Source organism: Leptidea sinapis, chromosome 26, assembly GCF_905404315.1.
Source record: "Leptidea sinapis chromosome 26, ilLepSina1.1, whole genome shotgun sequence".
Taxonomy (NCBI): domain Eukaryota; kingdom Metazoa; phylum Arthropoda; class Insecta; order Lepidoptera; family Pieridae; genus Leptidea; species Leptidea sinapis.
Window position 1 is genome coordinate 10,338,307 of NC_066290.1, and position 21,346 is coordinate 10,359,652.

Consider the following 21,346-nt stretch of genomic DNA (forward strand, 5'->3'; position numbering starts at 1 on the left):
GATGCGTGGCGTTCGTTCCTCCACAGTGCAGTTTTCAATGAACTTTCTTCTAAGTACAATCAAACTATGGGATGAGCGTACTTGTTCGTTGTTTCCAGGATGATACGAGATAGGTGCCTCCAAAAAAGCGTGTTCACCTTTATAAAGGCCCGCATCGCAAGAGGAGGTGGTGTCGGTGATCACTTAACATCAGGTGACATGTTCGCCGGTTTGTCCTCTTCTTCCATTAAAAAAGTATTGTATACTATAATTTATTAAAATTAGTATTAGTCTAAGATCCCACCGCTCGATTCTGCAGGAACGAGATTTATTTTTTGATGAAACTAATTTTAAATGAATGTGTAGGGAGTATGCAATGTATTAGCGAAAGGTTGCCTACAAAAATGTGACCGCAAGTACCTACCTGTAATTTATTTTAGTACTTTTAATTAATTTTCTTAATAAATTGTACCTATGTACGTCATTTTAAAGGAAATTATATCACGAATTGAAAAAAATATGGTTGCCGCAACATAAAGATTGCCAGGTGTAAAAAGATAACTTTTTGTTAATAATTTGAAGTGACGTGTTTTTTTTTATAATTGTAATAAAATCAGTTTCATCAAAAAAAGCACGTCGCTGCAGTATCGAGCGGTGAGATCTTGTACTATTAATACAATATAATGTTATTTTAATAGGTACAGTAAATGTAAAAATTTGTAAACTGGTAAAGAGAAAATTTTAAGGCGAAAATAAAGGTATGACTAAAAACGTTCATTAACAATTTATGCGAGCATAAATTACGCTTATAGGTACGTTATTATTTCACACTTATAAAGAGTATTTCTGGCGAAAGGCGTATTTATACTACGGCTTACATATACAGAAAGTTATCTATATATCTAATCTATATATATCAAAGTAAGAAGAACATATGGCGAGGGGAGCGCTGGCTGGTTGCGTTATGCTCGTTAACGGGCGTTGCTGGTGGTGACTGGTCAATCCTGTCGTCGCGAAAGGAACTTTTATTTCTAGTACCTATAGTTGTTTATCTTTATAGTTTCTTTTTCAGTCACTAAAAAATGAAACTACAGAATCGCGTGGTCGTGCGTATAGCGTCAATATTTTTATGTACCCTAATTCGTAATTTAAATCCGGAAATTTGAAATGTTTTAGTGTGTACGTTGTAAGTGTGATTTCAGAGATGAGGCATTGTGCTCAGTGTAGAAAGGCCACTTTGATTTCGATGATGGGGGTATCTCCAAATCAGGTTAGCGCCATCTAGGCGTAATAACTGGAAGTAAAACTTGCAAAGTGGCCGGTTAGTCAGGCAACATCCTGTTAGCTCTCCCGTTAGTCCGGTCAATTTAGACATTCGAAGTTACATAAAGTCCCAACAAGCTGAAAATCAGTGAAATTGTTCAAAACATAATTATAAACAATATTTTAAAGTTCCCCATCATTCCCGTGTGTGGATTTTATTTAAGGTCAAAGGTAAAAAAAATGAGTTATTTGCGATTTTCAGCAAAACGGTAAGTTTTATCATAAAAGTACCTACGACAAAAATTGTAGATCATAAAATTATCTATAAAAAATGTGTTAATACTTTTTTTCTTACGAGCCACCGTTTCTGAGATATAAAGATTCAAAATGTTATAAAAGTTGTTATCGTCATAATATGCACACGTTTCCTCGCCAGCTATGAGGTAGTGTACTGAGCGCGTTTTTACAACTTTTTGAATCGTTATATCTCAGAAACGGTGGCTCGTAAGAAAAAAAGTATTAATACATTTTTTATAGATAATTTTATGATCTACAATTTTTGTCAGGGTTCTTTTATGATACAACTTACTGTTTTGCTGAAAATCGCGAAAAACTCATTTTTTTTACCTTTGACCTTGAAAAAAAAAATCCATACACGGGAATGATGGGGAACTTTTAAACATTGTTTATAATTATGTTTTGAACAATTTCACTGATTTTCAGCTTGTTGGGACTTTATGTAACTTCACTCTAATTTTTTGGTCTAAATTGACCGGACTACGTCCCCACCGAGCCTTCTTATATTGTTTTGTTACGAGAATAGGGCTAAATAATAACTGCAGTTCCTACTAAAAATCGTGAATAAACAACCCAAAAATCAGGGTTTTGGTCTCATCAATTTCCTCCGCCAATAATAAACCAACCGTAACGAAACTTTTGGAATCTGAATGAGAATGAAATATTGTGTGTCGTCTGTTTTCATTTTATTCGCTTTATCTTCTCGGATTTGTATAAGTACTAAGATTACTAAGCCTCTATTTGCAGCCTATTTGATTAAGCTGTTTGAAGTACCTAGTCTAGCACTTACAAAAATAAAAATATCAAAAACATCAAGACGGAGAGACACAGATAAGGATAGTATTGGTCTTATTTGAAAATATATTTGATCTAAGCTTAAACCAAGGATAATAGAGTCGAGAACATTTTTGTATCCAAAAATTACCAGAAACACTAATGACGTCACACATAATAGTCGTCAAATTGACTTGGTCATATTAAATGGCACAGTTTGTTTTATAATTTGTTTGTGGCTAGGGTTACTATCCGTCCGGATTAATCCGGATTTTTACACTCTAGTCCAGATTTTGTCCGGCTCTCTATCTTGTCCGGATTTCATTTTTAATAAGATGAAATATAGTAATAAAACTACATGTTAACTAATTACTAAAACTCATTTCATAGATAAATCTTTACCAGAAACGAAATCTAAACGAGATCAACTAAAAAGTCGGGACTGTTATCGTAATGTCAGATTTTTTTGTCAGGACTTTATTATATGTAAACCTAAATATATCGTAACCCTATTTTTGTGCGAGTATAGTCAGGCCTTGGGCGCTTGGACTATACAGTTCCCCTTGGTTGAACAGACTTTTGCAAGGGGACTTAACAAATATGATTACGTACCCGCAGGTAGGAGGTACAGTGAAATCAAATGATACACAGGTGTGCACAAAGCATGTGATTGTGTAAGAAAGTAGTCTTATTAGTACATACAAAGTACAAATAAAAATTATATATTTATTTTAAACAAAACAAATCTTATAACTATATTTACAATAGAAATACATATATTTATATTTGCAACACACAAAAATAATTTTTTTAATGACAATACGTGACTAGACAAGTAGGACGTTCAGCTGATGGTAAGTTTAACGCCCTGCACATTACAATACAATGCCGCTCAGGATTCTCGAAAGACCCAAAAATTCTTACAATCGAGCTCGTCACCTTGAGACCTCTCATTTGCCCAGTAATTTCACTAGCTACGGCGCCCTTCAGACCGAAACACAATAATGCTTACATATTCCTGTTTCATGGCATAAAAGGCGGTGTTGTGGTACCCACAATCTAGCCGGCATCCTGTGTAAAGAAGCCTCCAACTGGTATTTATGGCCCTATTCGCCTCTTACGACACCATTGGGCTTAGAGCTTTCCTATTCTTTTTATGTTCCTGTGGAAACACAAGGCTAAATCTCTGATCGACTTGATTCTCTGCATATATCACGGGGAATGTGCTGAGGAGGTTTATTCTATATGGACATTACATTAAACGTACGTCACGTACTAAATTCCACTCAATAACATTGATGGTGAGCAATACAACAGCGAGTTTCAGTAAAGCCGTCCTATCTAGGTGAAAAGGTTTTATTCGAAGTCCTTTTTGTGGACGCCCAGGGTCTGGAGCCATGATTGCTTTCCTTAAATCCGGCCCGTGTCAACGAAATCCAATTCAACCGTCAGAATCAACTATATCTAAGCGTGCACAAGTCGCTAGTTACTAATTATTATCTATCAAATGATACAATCTTTGTTATATGTAGTTATACATAAATTGTATATAGACAATAAAACCCGTTAGAGAATGAAAGTCATTTAATTACACAATAATACAGGGTTCGTACTATAATTATCACAATTAAACGCGATAAGTAATCAGAACAATGGAATGAGGCATCTTGCGTGATAAAAAGTGGCCACACAGCGTTACCTAAGTGTGTACGTAACTTTTATTTGAAGTGTAGGGTAGTTACAACTATAATCTAGCCGCCGCGACACTGAGAATTTCGGTCATTGAACTGTTGCCTGCTTGAGGGCCAATGAAAGTACACTTCTCAAAACCTTAAAAGATTTTACTCTAAGAAGGTGTGTCCTCTACGTGTTTATATTAGAAAAATAACTGGACATTACACACGATAAACGATAATTTTATCGTTCATAACTAATTCTTCGTCAACAGTATACAAACAAGCTTTACAACCACTGCTGTGCTGGGAGCGGTACCATCGAACCTTCCATGATCCACCAATATTCTTCCTGTAGTTGATAGTTTTTTTGTTACAATAAATTTTATTTTACGATTTTTAGTGAATTTAAACTAACAATTTGTCTAAATATGTGTAGATATATTAAATTTTTCAATGCAGCAATGAACGTAAGCGCTTTGCAATTTGATTACAGACAGAAATTCTACCACAGATCGTACCCTTGGAGTCCCAATGATCATAATATTAGACTACGGCAATTACTTGACCATAAACATGTTATGGTAGATGACTTAAATATCCGGATAGCATAAAAAAGATTCGGCCGAGTATCGTTAATTTGTTAAATTTAAGACTTTTATGGTTTTCGCATGGATGCCATTGTCTTATCTGGACCGAATTACAATGGGACCACACGGGAAGCACCAGATTTCAAATAAAAAAGAGAATTATCAAAATCGGTTCACCCAGTCGAAAGTTTTGAGGTAACAAACATAAACAAAAAAAAAATACCGACGAATTGAGACCCCACCCCCTTTTTAAAAGTCGGTTAAAAAGTCTACAAAACACACATTTAAGGACTTATTTATGCTCGATTCAGTAAATTAAACAAAGATATTAACCATAAGTTGAGAACATTAATATTTATTATCTGTTCTGAGCGTTACCGTTAAAGAAAGTTAGGGAGAAGTATTAGTATTGTTTATTCATAAGAAATACAAAAACGAAATTTAATTAATTTATTATATTAAAAACAAGCATAAATATCATAATATTTACCATACAAACCATGCGTTTTATCCGTGGGCGGGGATTGGTGACTGGAACATATTTTATGCTCTAATTATACTATTCACATGGCAGAACGCTTTTTAATGAGAGAAGTACGCTTGAATGTTTACTGTAGTGGGTGCAAGGCAACGATATATTTAATACAAAATACTTACTTAAACTTTACAAATAAACATCCATGACTAGGGAACAATCATTAGCAATCATCATATAGTATATATATATATATATACATAAGTCTGCACCTACCGGGATGTGAACCCGGGACCTCTAGCTCAATAGGATGTGACATCACTTAGTGAAAGTAAAAAAAAACTTCCAAAATGAATGAGTAGTAGGCATTATAATCTTATGTCTGTTCCTGGTGTTAACATTATGGTTATGACAGCTTCTAGCAAATTCACTTATGTGCCTATGAACATATATTACATTATCAAGAATATATTGAGAAGCAACAGTCAATACGTTAATTTCTTTGAATTTTGCTCTCAATGATTCTTTAGGACCTATATTATAAATAACGCGAATAGCCCTCTTCTGCAGCACAAATTTTGTACGCATAAACTACAACAGCTGTTTTATTAGTAAAAGTAAACGCGTAGTAAATTTATTCCAAATTTAAAACTTTTTATACAACTTCAAAAAAAGGAGGTTCTCAATTCATCTTTTTTTATGTTTGTTACCTCAGAACTTTCGACTGGGTGAACCGATTTTGATAATTCTTTTTTATATTAAAAAAAAAACAACCGACTTCAAAAAAACGATTCCAAAACAATAGATATAAGACGCACTAAAAAGTAAAAAAATACTTTTTCATTACTTGGCTGACTTCCTTGAGTCCAGGACTACGCCTTTTGAGTAGGTACTGGAATAAACGCGTTAGCACCGGCGTCAAGTGCCCCTGCCACACGTTCTGAGCACGATGGAAGAAATGCCATTCAGCCCGCTTGACTTCTTTACATCCAAGAAGAACACAGCTCGCTGAACAGTTTTCCGTCTGAACTGTACTTCAGGCAAAGATCTGACAGCGGTGTCAGGATGGACGGCGGTGTTTTTTCGTCGTCGTCAAGAGTCAGGTTGGAGGCAAAAAAGTGTACAAAAGATCGGCTTTCTCTTTCGCTGTATGGGCCAGGGTGTCATTCCTCATGTGCAGTTGAAGTTACCAAGAGGAGCTTTCGGCAACGATCAGAACTTGCGTGTTGCAGTCGGGTAGCTCGACTTGACTTAACTAAATTTCCAATGGAAACAGTGGGTAAATCTATATATTAAAGCCCTGAGAGAAAGGCTTACATTAAAGCTAAACGTAGTAATTTCTAATAGAATACGTTTTTTACGTATACGACGTATACATATAAGTTTTATTAAATTTAGGTTAAGTACATCATAAATATTAAATGCAATATATTTGAGATAAAATTTACAGCCAGACACCCGTCCCGCAAGTAATTATTAACACATACCTTCTTAAATAGATTTCTATGACTAATAGAATAACATACACTTTGTTAACACTAACTTAGGTCTGGTCACCGGTGCTATAGTCCAAACTCCAAAGTAGGTTCATTGGTGGATTTGTGCTGTATTGTACTTATTAAATCTTTAAAAGAATAATATAATTTCACTACCTTCCTAGGTATATCACAAATCGAAGCAATAATTAAATAAATTAATTCTTGATAATTTTACGTTCATTCTATTGCTTTTATAAATTGACAAAACTTATAGATTTTTCATTCCTTTTTACTTAAATGAGATTTGGTATTTCATTTTAATTTTTTTATTCAGATTGACATCATAATACTATTTACCTACGTAAACTTTCTGTTTTAAATGCGAGTCAAATACCTAAGCTGAAGGAATGAATTTGAAATATGGAATTACTTATTATTTTACAAACGGAATTTTTATTATTTTAAAAAAACGGGTAGTGAGGTTGTGGCTGACTTATAATTATTTTAGTTCTTAAATTTTTGTATATAATAATAATATTCCAGTCTCACAAATATTAACTAAAGCATTAATATATACGTTTAAATTAAAAAATATAGTACCTAGGTAAGTATATTTTTATATACTTACCTCAATATTTTACATAAATACATAAGATATCAGTAGAAAAAATACACAGGTACATTTTAGTAAAATAAAATGTCTGTACCTATCTGGTATAAAACACTAGTTAAGCTTTTCAAAATGGAATTAGTATGTTAAGAGTGATATAAAATTATTATACCAATACATACTTATAAATAAAAGAAATTATCATAAAAAAAAACAAACATAAAAGTATGAAATTAATTAATTACCTATAAGGTCGCTTTCTGTAATGCATGTGAAAACTATTTGACTCCAGCTTTACGAAATAATAAAACCTGTATCCTAACAAACCTTCTTGCTTTGTATCACAATAACATCACAATAATGTAATAAACAATGGCTGTATCAAAATACTTTAGCCTCTCTATAGAAATTTAAAAAAAACAATGCGCACACTTCCACACAACACAAACGTGAATGAAATACTGAATACCTACTGTTACTGATGTTTACCATCTGACGGCTTGACGAATTACGCATCAAAGTATTCACTAGTCAGTGTAATGCTAGAATAATAATTATGACGATGGACATTCAAACTACACTTTAAACACCATTAAACGCTCGCTTATTCAACAAACCAACCAGTATCGGAGTATCGTTGATTGATAATTAATTTTTTTATGGAAAAGGAGGACAAACTAGTGTACGGGTCACCTGATGTGAAGTGATCACCGCCGCCTACATTATCTTGCAACACGAGAAAAATCACAGGAGCGTTCCCGCCTTTAAGGAAGGTGTACGCACTTTTTAATAAAATACCATTACAATAAAATATATTGTATTAATTACTTTATGTGCCCTGCGGTTTTACCCGAGTATCTGATAGTACATTTTTGTCAGGAAATGTTTGAGAATTAGCTTTATTTATATTATTATTACTTCAAATTAATAGGTAACATTAATTGAGGCTTTTTCAGATTTAAGAAATCTATAACTGGGTATATATACCCTCTTACTAAAGCGGAAGAGACCATCATTAATGCGATAAAGACGACTGAAGCTCCGATTAAAAAATGGAAATAAAAACTCAAAAATCAGGGATTCGTTCTCGGCAATTTCCTCCTTTAAAAATAACCCATTGTAACTACATTTTGGAAATTGAATATATTGCGTCAAACTGCTTAAATTTGTTTCCTTATTGTTATCGAATTTGAACCTAGACTAGACTTCTGTTTGAGTGCTATATTATATTATAAAGCCGTTTTTAGTACCTACTTTTAGAAGCACCCTAGCACATACAAAAAAAAAATCAAAAAAAGCAAAACAATGAATTATTATGAAATATGATTGAAATGATCTATGGATATTTTTGTACAACTTTGTATTATGTGCCACAAGCAATTACGCCAGTGCGTCTCGATAATGTTACTCGGGGCCGTCTTTATGAGAACGATGTCAAAAAGAAATAGTTAGGGCTGAATTATAGATACATAGATTTTATTTCTTTTATACAAATTACTTTGCACTAAACTAGCGATAGACACGGATTAGTAAAAAACGGACTCCGCGCCGTGATATTAGCAAGTGAAGCACCTTTATGCTAGTCTGTGTGCGGTTACGGGGTCCAACCAGATACACAATTTTTTCTCCCTTAAATAATCATATATCCACAAATACTTTTATATTATTTTTACACTTTTTCGCAACGCATGACGGCATTTTGAAAATATTTTATTGCGACGCAAACTGATCTGTCCCAGACGATGGAAAATCTCATAATGGCGCCCGATCGGCTTGTATTAGTGTAAGTGTACGCGTGTGGCTATACGTTTACCGGCTTGTTTTGGTGCCTCACTGTTATGTAAGGTGACACGGAGTCCTTCTTATTTTACTCGTCCGTGGCCATAGACAGTGCTATAGGTTGCCAGACAACGATATTTTTAATAATGATATTAAACAATATAAAAATACATAAAGGTCGGAAAAAAACATCTATATTCATCATATAAATTTTTGGTCCTTTAGCCCAGTAGGCAGTTTCACTAAACACTGGGCAAATAGGTTTTCAAAAAGATTATTATTAGGTATTCCTCATGATTATAGCTATCATAGTCAAAAACAATTTATTAAAACCATCTCCCGGTCGGGTTTCGATAAATTTAAAGAAATAAAAAGCTCCTTAGCTTTATAATAATATTAGTATACTAGCTGAATTACATAAATCTCGCGCGATAATTACATCGTAAGTTCACATTACATAATAATATTTTGATAATGATTAACAAATTTGCGAAGTATAAAGTAATTTTCCCTACAACGTGGTTTCATATTACGCGAGGTCAATACGTCCCGTATAACACCAGCATTGCGCCATATAACGCGGGGACTTATCACATTCATATTTCTGTACTGTGAAATTTATAATAATTTATACAGTACATAATTAGCTACGCGTATGTCAATTGTTTTATGACAAAATAAAATTAATCTATTAAATTTGTGTTTTAGAAACCACAATAAAATAGTAAAACTAGGCAAACAATTAGAAATACTTGTTATGAATTATTATTACTATTATGAATTACGAGGTCGTAAAAACGCGTTTTCCTATAACGAGCAACCACACACACTGTACCGCGTTATAGCGGGAATTATCTGCATGCAATTATATAATTTTTACTTACAATGACAGATCAACGAGAAAAATGATTTGATATACGTAATTGTATATTACGAAAATATTATGTCCTTTTTTCTTTAGAACATCAATTATTCTGTATTTATTTGTTATGCTTTGGAGTATTTCGAACTTGTAAAAGCATGTTTGCTATAATATAATTAGACACAAACATCTACGGACACAGAAGGAATGCAGGTGTTTATAAATATAAAGACTCATTCGTTATATTCGTACAGAACTTACCGCGAAACGTGTAAATATTTTGATTGCATGAATCAATTTGATGAGTATTTCGGTTACCATTTGTTATTAACTGTATGGATTTTTAAGTATTATTAGTTTTAGAAAGATAAAGTAGTTATAAGGGCCATTTCTAAAGGGCGAGCAAAGCTCTTGTGATTCCTCTGGTGTTGCAAGAGAATGTGGGCGGCGGTGATCACTAAACTTCAGGTGACCCGTATGCAAAGCAAAAAAATATGTCTTTGTTGATTACGTGTGTATTTATATAATGCCTTTTATATTTGTTTCCGAGCTCATGATATTAATATGTATTTATATGTTTGGGTATGTATGGTAATAATTGGCAATGTAATTTCTATCTTTTCTCACTGCTTAAACAGTAAATATCTTATGGAAATACTAATGGAATGTATTTGACACCGGTTTAAGACTGGATATTATCAATTGCATTTCACCCCTCCCCCCCTTTTCTCTCCTCTCGGCATCGTCATATTATTATAGAAAATATTACTAAAAAATAAACTACTGAATATTATATCGCTGAAGAACGATTTATTCTATTGAGCTCGGCTTACGACGCATGACGTCTTCTATTCGGTAAATACTTTTAACGATAACGTTGCTTGTTCCTCTGAAGAAGAAATAACATTCGCATTAACGTTAGTGTGAAAAGGTATTTCCTGCTTAGTTTGTACCGCCCATTCATAAAAGCGATAAACCGTTAATTATTTTAATTAATAGTAACTCGGTAACTGGGGCATGATTGCGTTACAGCAATACATTATGGGGGAAAAGATGAATCAGTTGTTTATGTGATAAATATTTATAACTTTGTTTTTTTTTTATGAAAATAACGGACGAGACGAGCAGGACGTTCAGCTGATGGTATTTGATACGTCCTGCTCATTACAATGCAGTGCCGCTCAGGATTCTTGAATACCCAAAAATTCTGAGCGGCACTACAATTGCTATCTATCGTCACCCTGAGACATAAGATGTTAAGTCTCATTTGCCCAGTAATTTAACTAATTACGGCGCCCTTCAGACCGAAGCACAGTCATGTTCGCACATTACTGCTTCATGGCAGAAATAGGCGCCGTTGTAGTACCCATAATCTAGCCGGCATCCCAAAGGAGCCTCCCACTGGTTACCCGTCGGATATATATCAAAGTTGAAATTTTTGTTACATAAGAGGGGGAAATTGGCAAGAGCTTACGTGATGGAAAGAGAACATCAAAATTTCAATTATTTGCTCAAACTCTTCGATTAATTTTTATTATTAAGATTAATTATTAAATTTATTATTAAAATTAATTAATCCGTCCGTATATTCATTGATTGTCACCATTTATTTTTTTACTCATTCAGTTAACTGATTTCTTAAGGTTGAGTAAAAAACCTTTTGTGTTTATTGCACAGACACACATTAACTATCGTGCCACCGCATATTTCGAATAATGGCATAATTGTAAAATACAATGCAAGAAATATTTTGTTATTGTGATTAAGAAGCCGAAGGTTAAATGAGACTTTTTTCTATATTAGTAATATTCGTAGTTTCGAATTTATTTTTGTTGTTCTAAGTTTTATGATATGGCCTATTTTTGATTGTTTATGTTCTCAGTTTCAGAAAAAAAAACACTGTACTTGGCAGTGTTCATGAATACATTTAAAATGCGCAATATCTTCTGTTTCATAAATTTAAAACTTATTTTTTTGATAATAACATACTCGATATCTCCAAAAATTATGATTTAATATTTTTAATATACTACACAAATTATTTTACACCAAACAAGACATATATACACTGGCCTTCAAAAGTAAGTATCACACTTTTAAAATTGGGATAACGTTTTAAGTTCACAAGATATACTTTCGAAATAAAAAGGACTCCAAAGAGAATTTAATTTTGTACATAAAAACTTTATAGTCGGTAACCTTCTTTTAAGAATTGGCTGAAAAAAAACTTCAAAAACAAAACCATTCCTTTTTCAAAGTGGACGTTTCCGAATTACAATTTTACCATTCACATTTTTCTTTCTGTTTTAAATTTTTTTCAAGATCGATGGTTCTTGTTTTAAAAATTTATGCTAAGCAAATTTGAAACCCCGAAGACCAGCGAGTGGCCCAAAACTCGAGAGACAGCATCGAGTAGCGAGACTGCGATACGCCCGTGAACACATGCAGTGGGATGAAGAAGAATGGTCAAAAATTTTGTTTGCAGATGAGTCTCTCTTTACACTTCTGATGGAAGGCGAAGTGTTTACAGGCGACCTGGTGAGCGATACCTTCAAGCCTGCATCTCAGAAAGAGTCCAATACGGTGGAGGCAGTGTACATGATGTATGGGCTGGCATATCTCCAGAAGGTCGCACAGAGCTAGTAGCCATAGAAAATGGCACCCTCACTGGGCAAAGATATGCTCAAGAGATTCTCAATGAGTATGCAGGGCCGTATTTAGCAAATATGGGTGATGGATCGATGCTGATGCATGATAATGCCCGGCCACACACGGCTCATATCGTACAAGAGTACATTCAGGAGGTCGGTATCAGCGTGATGGCTTGGCCATCAAAAAGTCCTGATCTCAACCCGATTGAACACGCCTGGGATGAGCTTGGGAGGCTAGTCAGAAATCGCAGACCACCACCTACTACCCTCAGGGCACTAAAGCAGGCCCTGATAGAAGAATGGGAGAATATTCCCCAACATCGGCTCCGAAACCTAGTGTTCAGTATACCAAACCGGCTCGAAGCTGTAATCAGAGCTCGAGGAGGCAATACCAGTTACTAAAAATTAAATAACATGTAATACATTTTAGTTGAATTTTTTTACACAAAACTAAAAATGTCTATTTTCATTGTTTTATCTTTTTTAAGTTAAAAATGTTACTATTGTATAATTTTAGTTTCTAAGAATTAAAGCCTATAAAATTTGCAACAAAACGTTTTTAATCTTAAATCTCTACCTTCTATAGTTAAGAAAAAAAATTAATTTGAAAAGTGTGATACTTACTTTTGCAGGCCAGTGTATATATATATGTCCATTTCTTGTACCGATAGTGACGGTTGCACAATCATGTTTGGTTTATAGTAATATATATAGTGCGAAGCTTGTGGGAAGCTTATGAATTTATTCGCAGGACTGAATCCAGGTTTACTCACGATGTTTCCATTCAAATATGAATAATGAGTTGGAAAATTAATGCAGATTTATGATCGATTGGTGTCATCGTAGGAATTGGTTTAACGCGCTTTTTTTCCCATCTCGATGTCTACTGTGCTCTTATTTTGAGTCACCAGTCAGTCTACCAGTGGGAGGCTCCTTTGGACACGATACTGGCTAGATTACGGGCACCACAACGGCGCCTATTTCTGCCGTGAAGCAGTAATATGTAAACATTACTGTGTATAGGTCTGAAGGGCGCGGTAGCTAGTGAAATTACCGCTCGGAATTTTTGGCGTATCAATTACCATCAGCTGAACGTACTACTCGTCTCGTCCCTTATTTTAAAAAAAAAGAGTCAATAGGGCTCTATTTTTATCTGTAGTTCGGCTATCACAAAAAAACCTGTAAATTTAATCACAGGTGTGTTTCTTCACGAGATTTCTTCCAATAAGTGGACATCATCATTATTTCAGCCGGAGAAAGGCCAAAAGTTCAGACAAAGGCCTCCGCCAAATACCGATATTTGCCTGCGCTGTCTTCATCCAAACTATTCCGGCGATTTTGACCAGATCGTCGGTCCATCTTGTGGGGGACCTACCAACACTGGGTCTTCCGGTACGTGGTCGCCATTTGAGCTTTTATTCAGATTGTAGAATTTACATATATATATACATACCATCCTTAAGTAAGTATCTATCACTATCAGGTTGTCTATTGACAAAAGCCTCTTCCAACTTCTTCCACTCTTTTCTGTCCTTAGCTATCCTAGACCATATCTTGCCTGCCATCGTTCTTAGTTCGTCTGACCATCTCCTGTATTCTCACCCCCCTTCCTTTTTCCTTCCCGTTTCTTTTTTATGTTTCTGGGGTACCAGTCTGTGATATATTTGCTCCATTTGTCTATACCCCGAAGGGTGTGTTCCGTCCAGCGCCATTTAAGTTTCTTATAGTCACAGGTATATAAAATAGCATCCAAGTGCCAGTCGGACTCGCTCATGAAGGGTTCCGTAGCAGCAAGTAACATAATATAAAATTTATATAGAAAGGAAAATGATATTAAATTATTTAAATGGAAAAATCATACAGTGAAAATGAGCTCTCATCATTTATACGTATTAAAAAAAACTACATACTAGATCTCGTTCAAACCAATTTTCGGTGGAAGTTTGCATGGTAATGTACATTATATATTTTTTTTTGTTGAAAAAAAAAGTTGTGTTTCAGTTCTTAGTATGGGAAACTCCCAAAATGTATTGTATCTTTTCCAATTTTTGTGTAAAAATCTTTATGCGATTCACAGAATACACCTACTTACCAAGTTTCATAAGTTATAGTTCTAATAGTTATGGAAAAAGTGGCTGTGACATACGGACGGACAGACAGACAGACATGACAAATCTATATGGGTTCCGTTTTTTGCCATTTGGCTACGAAACCCTAATAAATGTAAATGTCAATTCGAAAATATATTGGTACGTATCGGGGAACGATCGGTCGCTCCCTGTATGAGAGGCATCAGTCTTAACCTTTGCACCACCAACACTGCTTATGGGAATTCTTTATTAAACAAACTCACCCACAACAAGAGAGAGTCTAGTCTTCGTCTAACGAATAGAATAAAAATAAATCGAATCTCATCTTCGTTAAATACTCCAAGTGTAAGTGTAAATAATATGTGATGCTCGAGGGCAGTAGTTATAAGTAGGCTTAAACTTGACAGGCTTCGGTTGCCGACGAAAAATTGATCTACTTATCTGTTTAGGGATTTGATGCTATATACACCTAGGTACCGGTACTTGAGCAGTGTAACACCCCCACTATCTATCATTATAATAAAAAATAAAAACGTTTTAACTCCGCCATGTTGACAGCGCGTTTAGTCGCACAGCCAGTCTATGGAATCATCCAAGACTTGGAACCGGTTTGTAAATTGAACGGTTATAACCGGTTAAAACCGATTTTAATCAATTATTTCGTCAATCAAACCTTAAAGGTAGCAGGCAGACATTTGGGCACACCATGTTTTTCGCACGGCCAGCTCTGTTTTGCTGACCACATGTTTATGCTTACCGAAAAAAATCGTTAAACATAGTTTATAGGAGTATATTGCAGTATATTTTTTTTATTTTTACCTATATCATCACATTCATACATCCGTACCTGTCTATCATTACAAACTATAGCGTTTATAATACCTATTAGTGAGGTCATCATATAAATACTTTCTTTAAATTTCCATACATTACTGTGATATTTTATTTGTTGGATTTGTCTCCGTCCCGAATAGAAGAATAATATAAAAAGATTGAAATATTGACTACAAATATATTATAATCTCTAGATCAACAGAACCGATTTTCATAATTCTGTTACCAACACAAAGTCACATTTTTTCTATCATAGGCTATAAAAGGCATAAAGGGCATTTATTTTCTCAAAATTGATACCTTAAGAATTAGTTTTGATGTAATTTCTAATATAGATACTACTACCGCTTCGGAAACAAATCGCACTCAGAGAGAGAAGAAGCGGCGCAAGAAACTCTCCCCGCATTCTTTTTTTGCGGTATCTTTTACTAACTCGAAAAAAGAAAATACTTTTTCGTGGTATAGCTGGATTAAAAAGTACCTAAGCCGGAAAACGGCGTACACTAAAAATAATTTATATGGCAAAACAACGTTTGTCAGGTCCGCTAGTACTTCATAATATTACTTTGAGTTTGATGCCTTTGACATATAGCAGTTTCACCCGCTTTTTCGAAATTTCGAAGAAATATAATAGTTGGGCCTCCAACACAGTAGGATATTATATTATACTCTACCTGCCCGGCCACAAGTTTCGTATACAAGACGTAATCCGTAATTTAGCTGTATCGCGTGATTGAGAGTCAAAATTACAAAAAAAAATCATTTTACAAAAATTTTCATATATGAAATGTATTGAAAATTGGAAAGTTTTGAAATAAACACTTTACTTGGCACAATACCACAAGATTTTCGCCATTTTTACCACAGAGTAAGTAAGTGTATTACAATGAATACTGAGAAATTGGCAACATTAATGGAATACTAATTGCAAGTAAAAGTGAGCAATTGTCGGCAGCACTCGTGCTGACATATAAACTCACAACGATTTGTGGTCACTGTGAATTCATACACACCGCAAAAGTCGTGTTATGGCTATTGAAAATACTCACGACCTATTGTGGCAATCACATACCTGTAGACTGTAGACGCATTCGAGAAGACCATTTCGCGTTTCGAAAGCGGATTCAGCGCTGAGATTATCAAATTCTATATTGTATCTAGTAGCGCCACCCTTTCTGGTGCGGAATTGATATGAACTAATATATCTATGATCAAAGAATCAAACATTTGACAAGAGGACGCGGAATTGTTAACTCGACCGTTTAATTTAGGGATGTTTGTGATTGATATTCGAAGGTCGTTTGATGATGGTTAAGTCGAGTTAGTAAGGCTTTTATTGGGCGATGTATATGCTTCTACAATATGATCCCAGATCCCAGAAAATGTACAAAACAAATGTGTTACAAAATTTAAAAGAATTGTTAAAAAACATATTTTATTATAGCATAAATGATTTTCTTAATGATACCACAAACTGGGAATGAAGCGGACTCAGGAGCTCTTTAATTATAAGTATATGTTTATTGTACGATATTAAATTGTAATCTATATTTTATTTAAAAAAAAAACGCTGAGATTCTTACGCCTGTGTTTCTAGGTCTGAGTCTATTTTGAATGGGTGGTAGTTTTTGACGTTTAATAAGTGATTTTGGCTTTTTATGCCATTATTGCTCTGCAGTCAGTAAATGGGCCAACCAAATCCTAAGCGTATACATAATATTATCCCTTAGTAGCAGAAGATACAACTAAAAATTTTCAACCTTAATTATTATGATACTTTTGTTATTGTTAGGCATAATGTTTAAGTCCAGAGCTGAGAATGAGAGTTAGAATACGTACCAAAACATATAATAGATATTAAAAATAAGTGTAACATAAAAACTATATTAAAATAAAACAAAAATAAGCTTACTGTCGCATTGACCCCCATCGTCGATGCGGCAAATTTTCTTGATGGCTAAAAAGAAAGAAAAAACACAAAATAAACAAAAAGAGCACACGAAAATAGAAAAACAAAACATAAAATTGAAAGCACTGTGCATATAAATCTATTATTACCAGTGCACCAACACCACTCAAGATGAATTTAAAAGTATAAAATGTGAAAAATTTGCAAGTAAATTATAAAATTGTGTTCAATAACACTACCCCTTCCTACGATAAACTAAAGTTAAAAACCATGCACCATCTAAATTAGCCCAATAGCAAAAAAGTAATCATAAAACGAAATAAAAACACGTATACCGAAATGAAAAAAGTGTAAAGACTAAAGTTAACATATATTAATATAAAGATAGAAAGGGACGTAGGCTGTTCCATATGTTTGACAGCAAATGTTTTGTGCCTATTTGAAGCGCCACTCGTGAGCGTCCAGAGAACTAATTTAGACGTATAATACAAATGGCTGCGAACGAACGTACAATACTCTGAAGTATTTTTACATTTTGAATTAATTTCGTTCGTTTTCTGTGTTATTTATACTTTAACAATCAACGTAATAAAGTACACATTTTTTTTGTAAATAGTTTCCCACCATGTCGTTTTACATGTCGATGTATGCTGAGGTGTCATCACTAGTTTTAGTATCACAGACTCTCGCTACATGGCCAACAGCGCCAAAATGGCGAATATCAAACAGGCACAAAAGCACTTTGACAGCCGCCAGTCCAGTGGTATATAGTAGAGGTCAGTGCTTAGAATATATAACTAGCTTATCCCGATAAAGCGCGATCAATTTTGATTTGGCAATGTGTGCGTTATTTAGTAACTAATATACAAAATTCCAAGCGTGGCTGACTGTTTATGACTTATTTATCAAAATTAGTTACAGTAACAATAGATTCCCTTTCTTTTTCTATCTTGATGAATTAGAAATGGTTTCTCTCTGTCTAAGTCTATGCGTATAACACTGGTATAATGAAAATAGTAAAAGTATAGTTGTTTATACTTTTTGCATTCTCTTCTCTTAAAAAAAAATGGACACCTTTGAAATTTTTTGTTATATAGACAAGACTTACCTTGGAGGTGTTCGTCTAAGACTTGTCCTTGTCCAAGAATGTCGGTTGAGATTGTTTCCTGGACTCCTGGATCCATTCTCTAATCTGGGGACAAAATAGAGATAATTTAGTGGACAGTATAAATATACGAAGGTATTTAAAGATAAAAGATTATAGGTAATGAAGTTTGCCGGGCTGAGATCGAAGAGGAAAATTAGTAGGCTAAAAAAATATGAGCAGCTGATACGATAACAATCGCTGGTAATCACTGGACAGAAACAGCAGCAATACTTCACAGGGTAACTTATACACAATTATGATTAAATTATTACTTTACGAAAATAGAACATAAGAAAATTGTTTTCGTAAAGAATTTTGTTGAATTAGGAGTCATTATTTGTGGAAATTTTAATCTAAATGGTATGAATTATCTTAAGTGTTAATTCTGCTAAGATTTATTAGTCTACACCAGATGAACCACAGGAAAGCCTGCCTTTTTAATGGTTTAAGGGATTTTTCGAAGTAATCAATGTTTTTCTTGTAAGCCGAAGACGCCAATATTAAGTCAGGAAAAAAGTTCTGTGAAACCGCACTGTAGTACAACGCCACACATCCAGGTGGTAAGTGGGAAGGTGGAGTTGAGAGGCAGGGTCACATAGTTCCTTGGAAGACATCCCGTGAAACATGCGATAGAATACAAACAATGAGGCAGCATTGAGGTGTCTACAGACCAGGTACTAGGTCTCCCGCGGTCCCAGCTAATTTGTGTTTTACTGAGGTTCTGTGATGCAAAAATCCACAGGTCAGAGCAATACTCCATGTGCGATCAGACATATACCTAGTAGAGCGCTAAAATGTGGTTCTAATTGAGAACTTTGCTTCTGTTGTTTTACTTGCTCAGATTTCCCAGTACGTATACAAATACAATTTATTTTTATGAGGAAGCTAATGGTTGATCAGAGGACAATGCTCGGAGAAATGAGGAGATCTATAAGAGGGCGAAAGTCACCGAGATAGCCTAGATGGCTGCGAAACTGAAGTGGCAGTGGGCAGGGTACATAGCTCATGCTACATGCCGTTAGGGCTGTAAAGTCCTAAAAGTAAGTAGTCCTAAAGGCGACCACGTTTCGGAAGACTTAGTGTTAATAGGCCCTCCAAAATATGGACCGACGATCTGGTCAAGATCGCAGCAATAGATCTTTGGGGGAGGCCTTTGTCTAGCAACGGACATCTGGACGTCTTCCGGCTGAGATAATGATGGTGATGATAAAAATACAAAGAGAAGCTTTAAGGAGAATGTTGTCGAAGAGTGGTGATATGACGAATGGGAACAAAATTGGTTCTTGGTTTTTCTTCTTCTTGGTGATGACTGATGAGTGATGATCCAAAGGATAGACCATTTATATTCAAAACGACGAATGTATATGTAAATAATATACATATATATAAATTTTCATATTGTAGGTATCTATAATACTATAGGATCCACATTTAAGATGTATTGTAAGAATGGTTTTTATGTTGCGAAATTGACGCACGGCGTTCTTGCTAGAGTAGTGTTATAAATTTTATTAATCCAAATTTCGTATAAGTAATTGTAGGTCACTGAGGCAACGTTCCGAACTGAAAGTAGATTAAAAAACCCGCCGCTTAAACATGTAGTAAAATTTTATATGATAAACAATTTTAACTAAATTGTGTAAAATCTGTTCGAGTAAAAAAGCTATAATTTCGCCACCATCCTGTCATAAAATAATGCAATACTGAACCTTCAACAAAGAAAACGTGTGTAGTTATATCGCTGTTTTATGAGATCGTTGGCCGCCATTTTATTTACATCCAACTTTCTCATGTATACAATAAAGTTTTCACGATATTTACTATATTTATATTGGATTCTGTCGACGAAGTACATCGATATACTAAAGTGCTACTGTAAGTTTCTGGATTCTCACTAATAATGCCATATATTATCTTTATAACATACTAGCTGACCTGACAGATGTTGTTCTGTTTAAAATAAAAAAAAAACACGAATTAAGTATTATCTAAACAACAACTATACTATACGTAATAAATAATACTCATAAAATTTCTTTTTAAATCTGCTATTTATAGTAATTTAGAGAAAACCGGTTTTAACTAGACTAAATTTTAAGTATTCAAAGTCAATTCAAGCCTTAAAAGTTAATTATAAGTAGAATAACCTTCGTGGCCGTAAATCATTTTACTGTATTATTCAGATGACCTGAATACGACAGAGGCCGACGTAGTTCATTGAAACCTAAAACTGGAACTTTCTTCGTATTCTAGACCAAACCAATACTTGATTTTCTTGTTTTTTAAGTTTTCTTTCCCGAGACTTTACGTATACGTGACGTCACAGACATAGATCCAAGTAAATAACGCAAAACCCTCCGTCTGTATGAAAACCAAGTGTGCCCTTTTTTGTACCTACTGTGACGTCAATAAAAATGCCAGTGCATTGAGCCTAACGTTTAGCCACTCACCTCATCATTAGTTGACGTTTTCAGTACATCAATAGTCGGTATTGCTTATTATTAAAACCGGCAATGTATTATAAATCATAATCTATATGCTATTAATATTATAAATGTGAAAGTTTGTATGTCTGGATGTATGTTTGTACTTCTTTAACGCAAAAACTACTGAATGGATTTTGATGAAACTTTACAATAATATAGCTTACACACCAGAATAACACATAGGCTATTATTTATAAAACTATCAAGTGAATTATACTTTACATGGCGAAACAACGTTTGCCGGGTCAGCTAGTACTTATATAAAAGAGATTTCCACGTATATAGTCACTCATCACGATATCACTGGAACCATTAGAGCTAAAGACTTGAAATTTGGTAGGAATATTCTTTTCACCGAACAGAGGTCAGCTAAGAACGGATTTTACGAAATTCAACGTTTTTTTTATTATGAACAGAACAACGTCTGTCGGGTCAGCTAGTAAAAAATA

At 34.4% G+C, this 21,346-nt stretch overlaps 1 protein-coding gene across 3 annotated transcripts in view; it reads right to left on the reverse strand.

Moving 5' to 3' along the window:
- LOC126972461 (rab11 family-interacting protein 4A) overlaps positions 1-21,346 on the reverse strand; it is a 131,064-nt gene that overhangs the window by 52,572 nt on the left and 57,146 nt on the right. For 2 of the 3 annotated variants that reach the window (XM_050819248.1, XM_050819246.1), the window contains exons 4-5: positions 18,373-18,456; positions 17,268-17,312 (exon numbers count right to left, since the gene is read on the reverse strand). In XM_050819248.1, the coding sequence (XP_050675205.1) occupies positions 17,268-17,312; positions 18,373-18,456 (129 nt within the window). Of the gene's footprint in view, positions 1-7,384; positions 7,514-17,267; positions 17,313-18,372; positions 18,457-21,346 lie in introns of those variants that run through there. The other variant, XM_050819250.1, reaches the window with a different exon arrangement.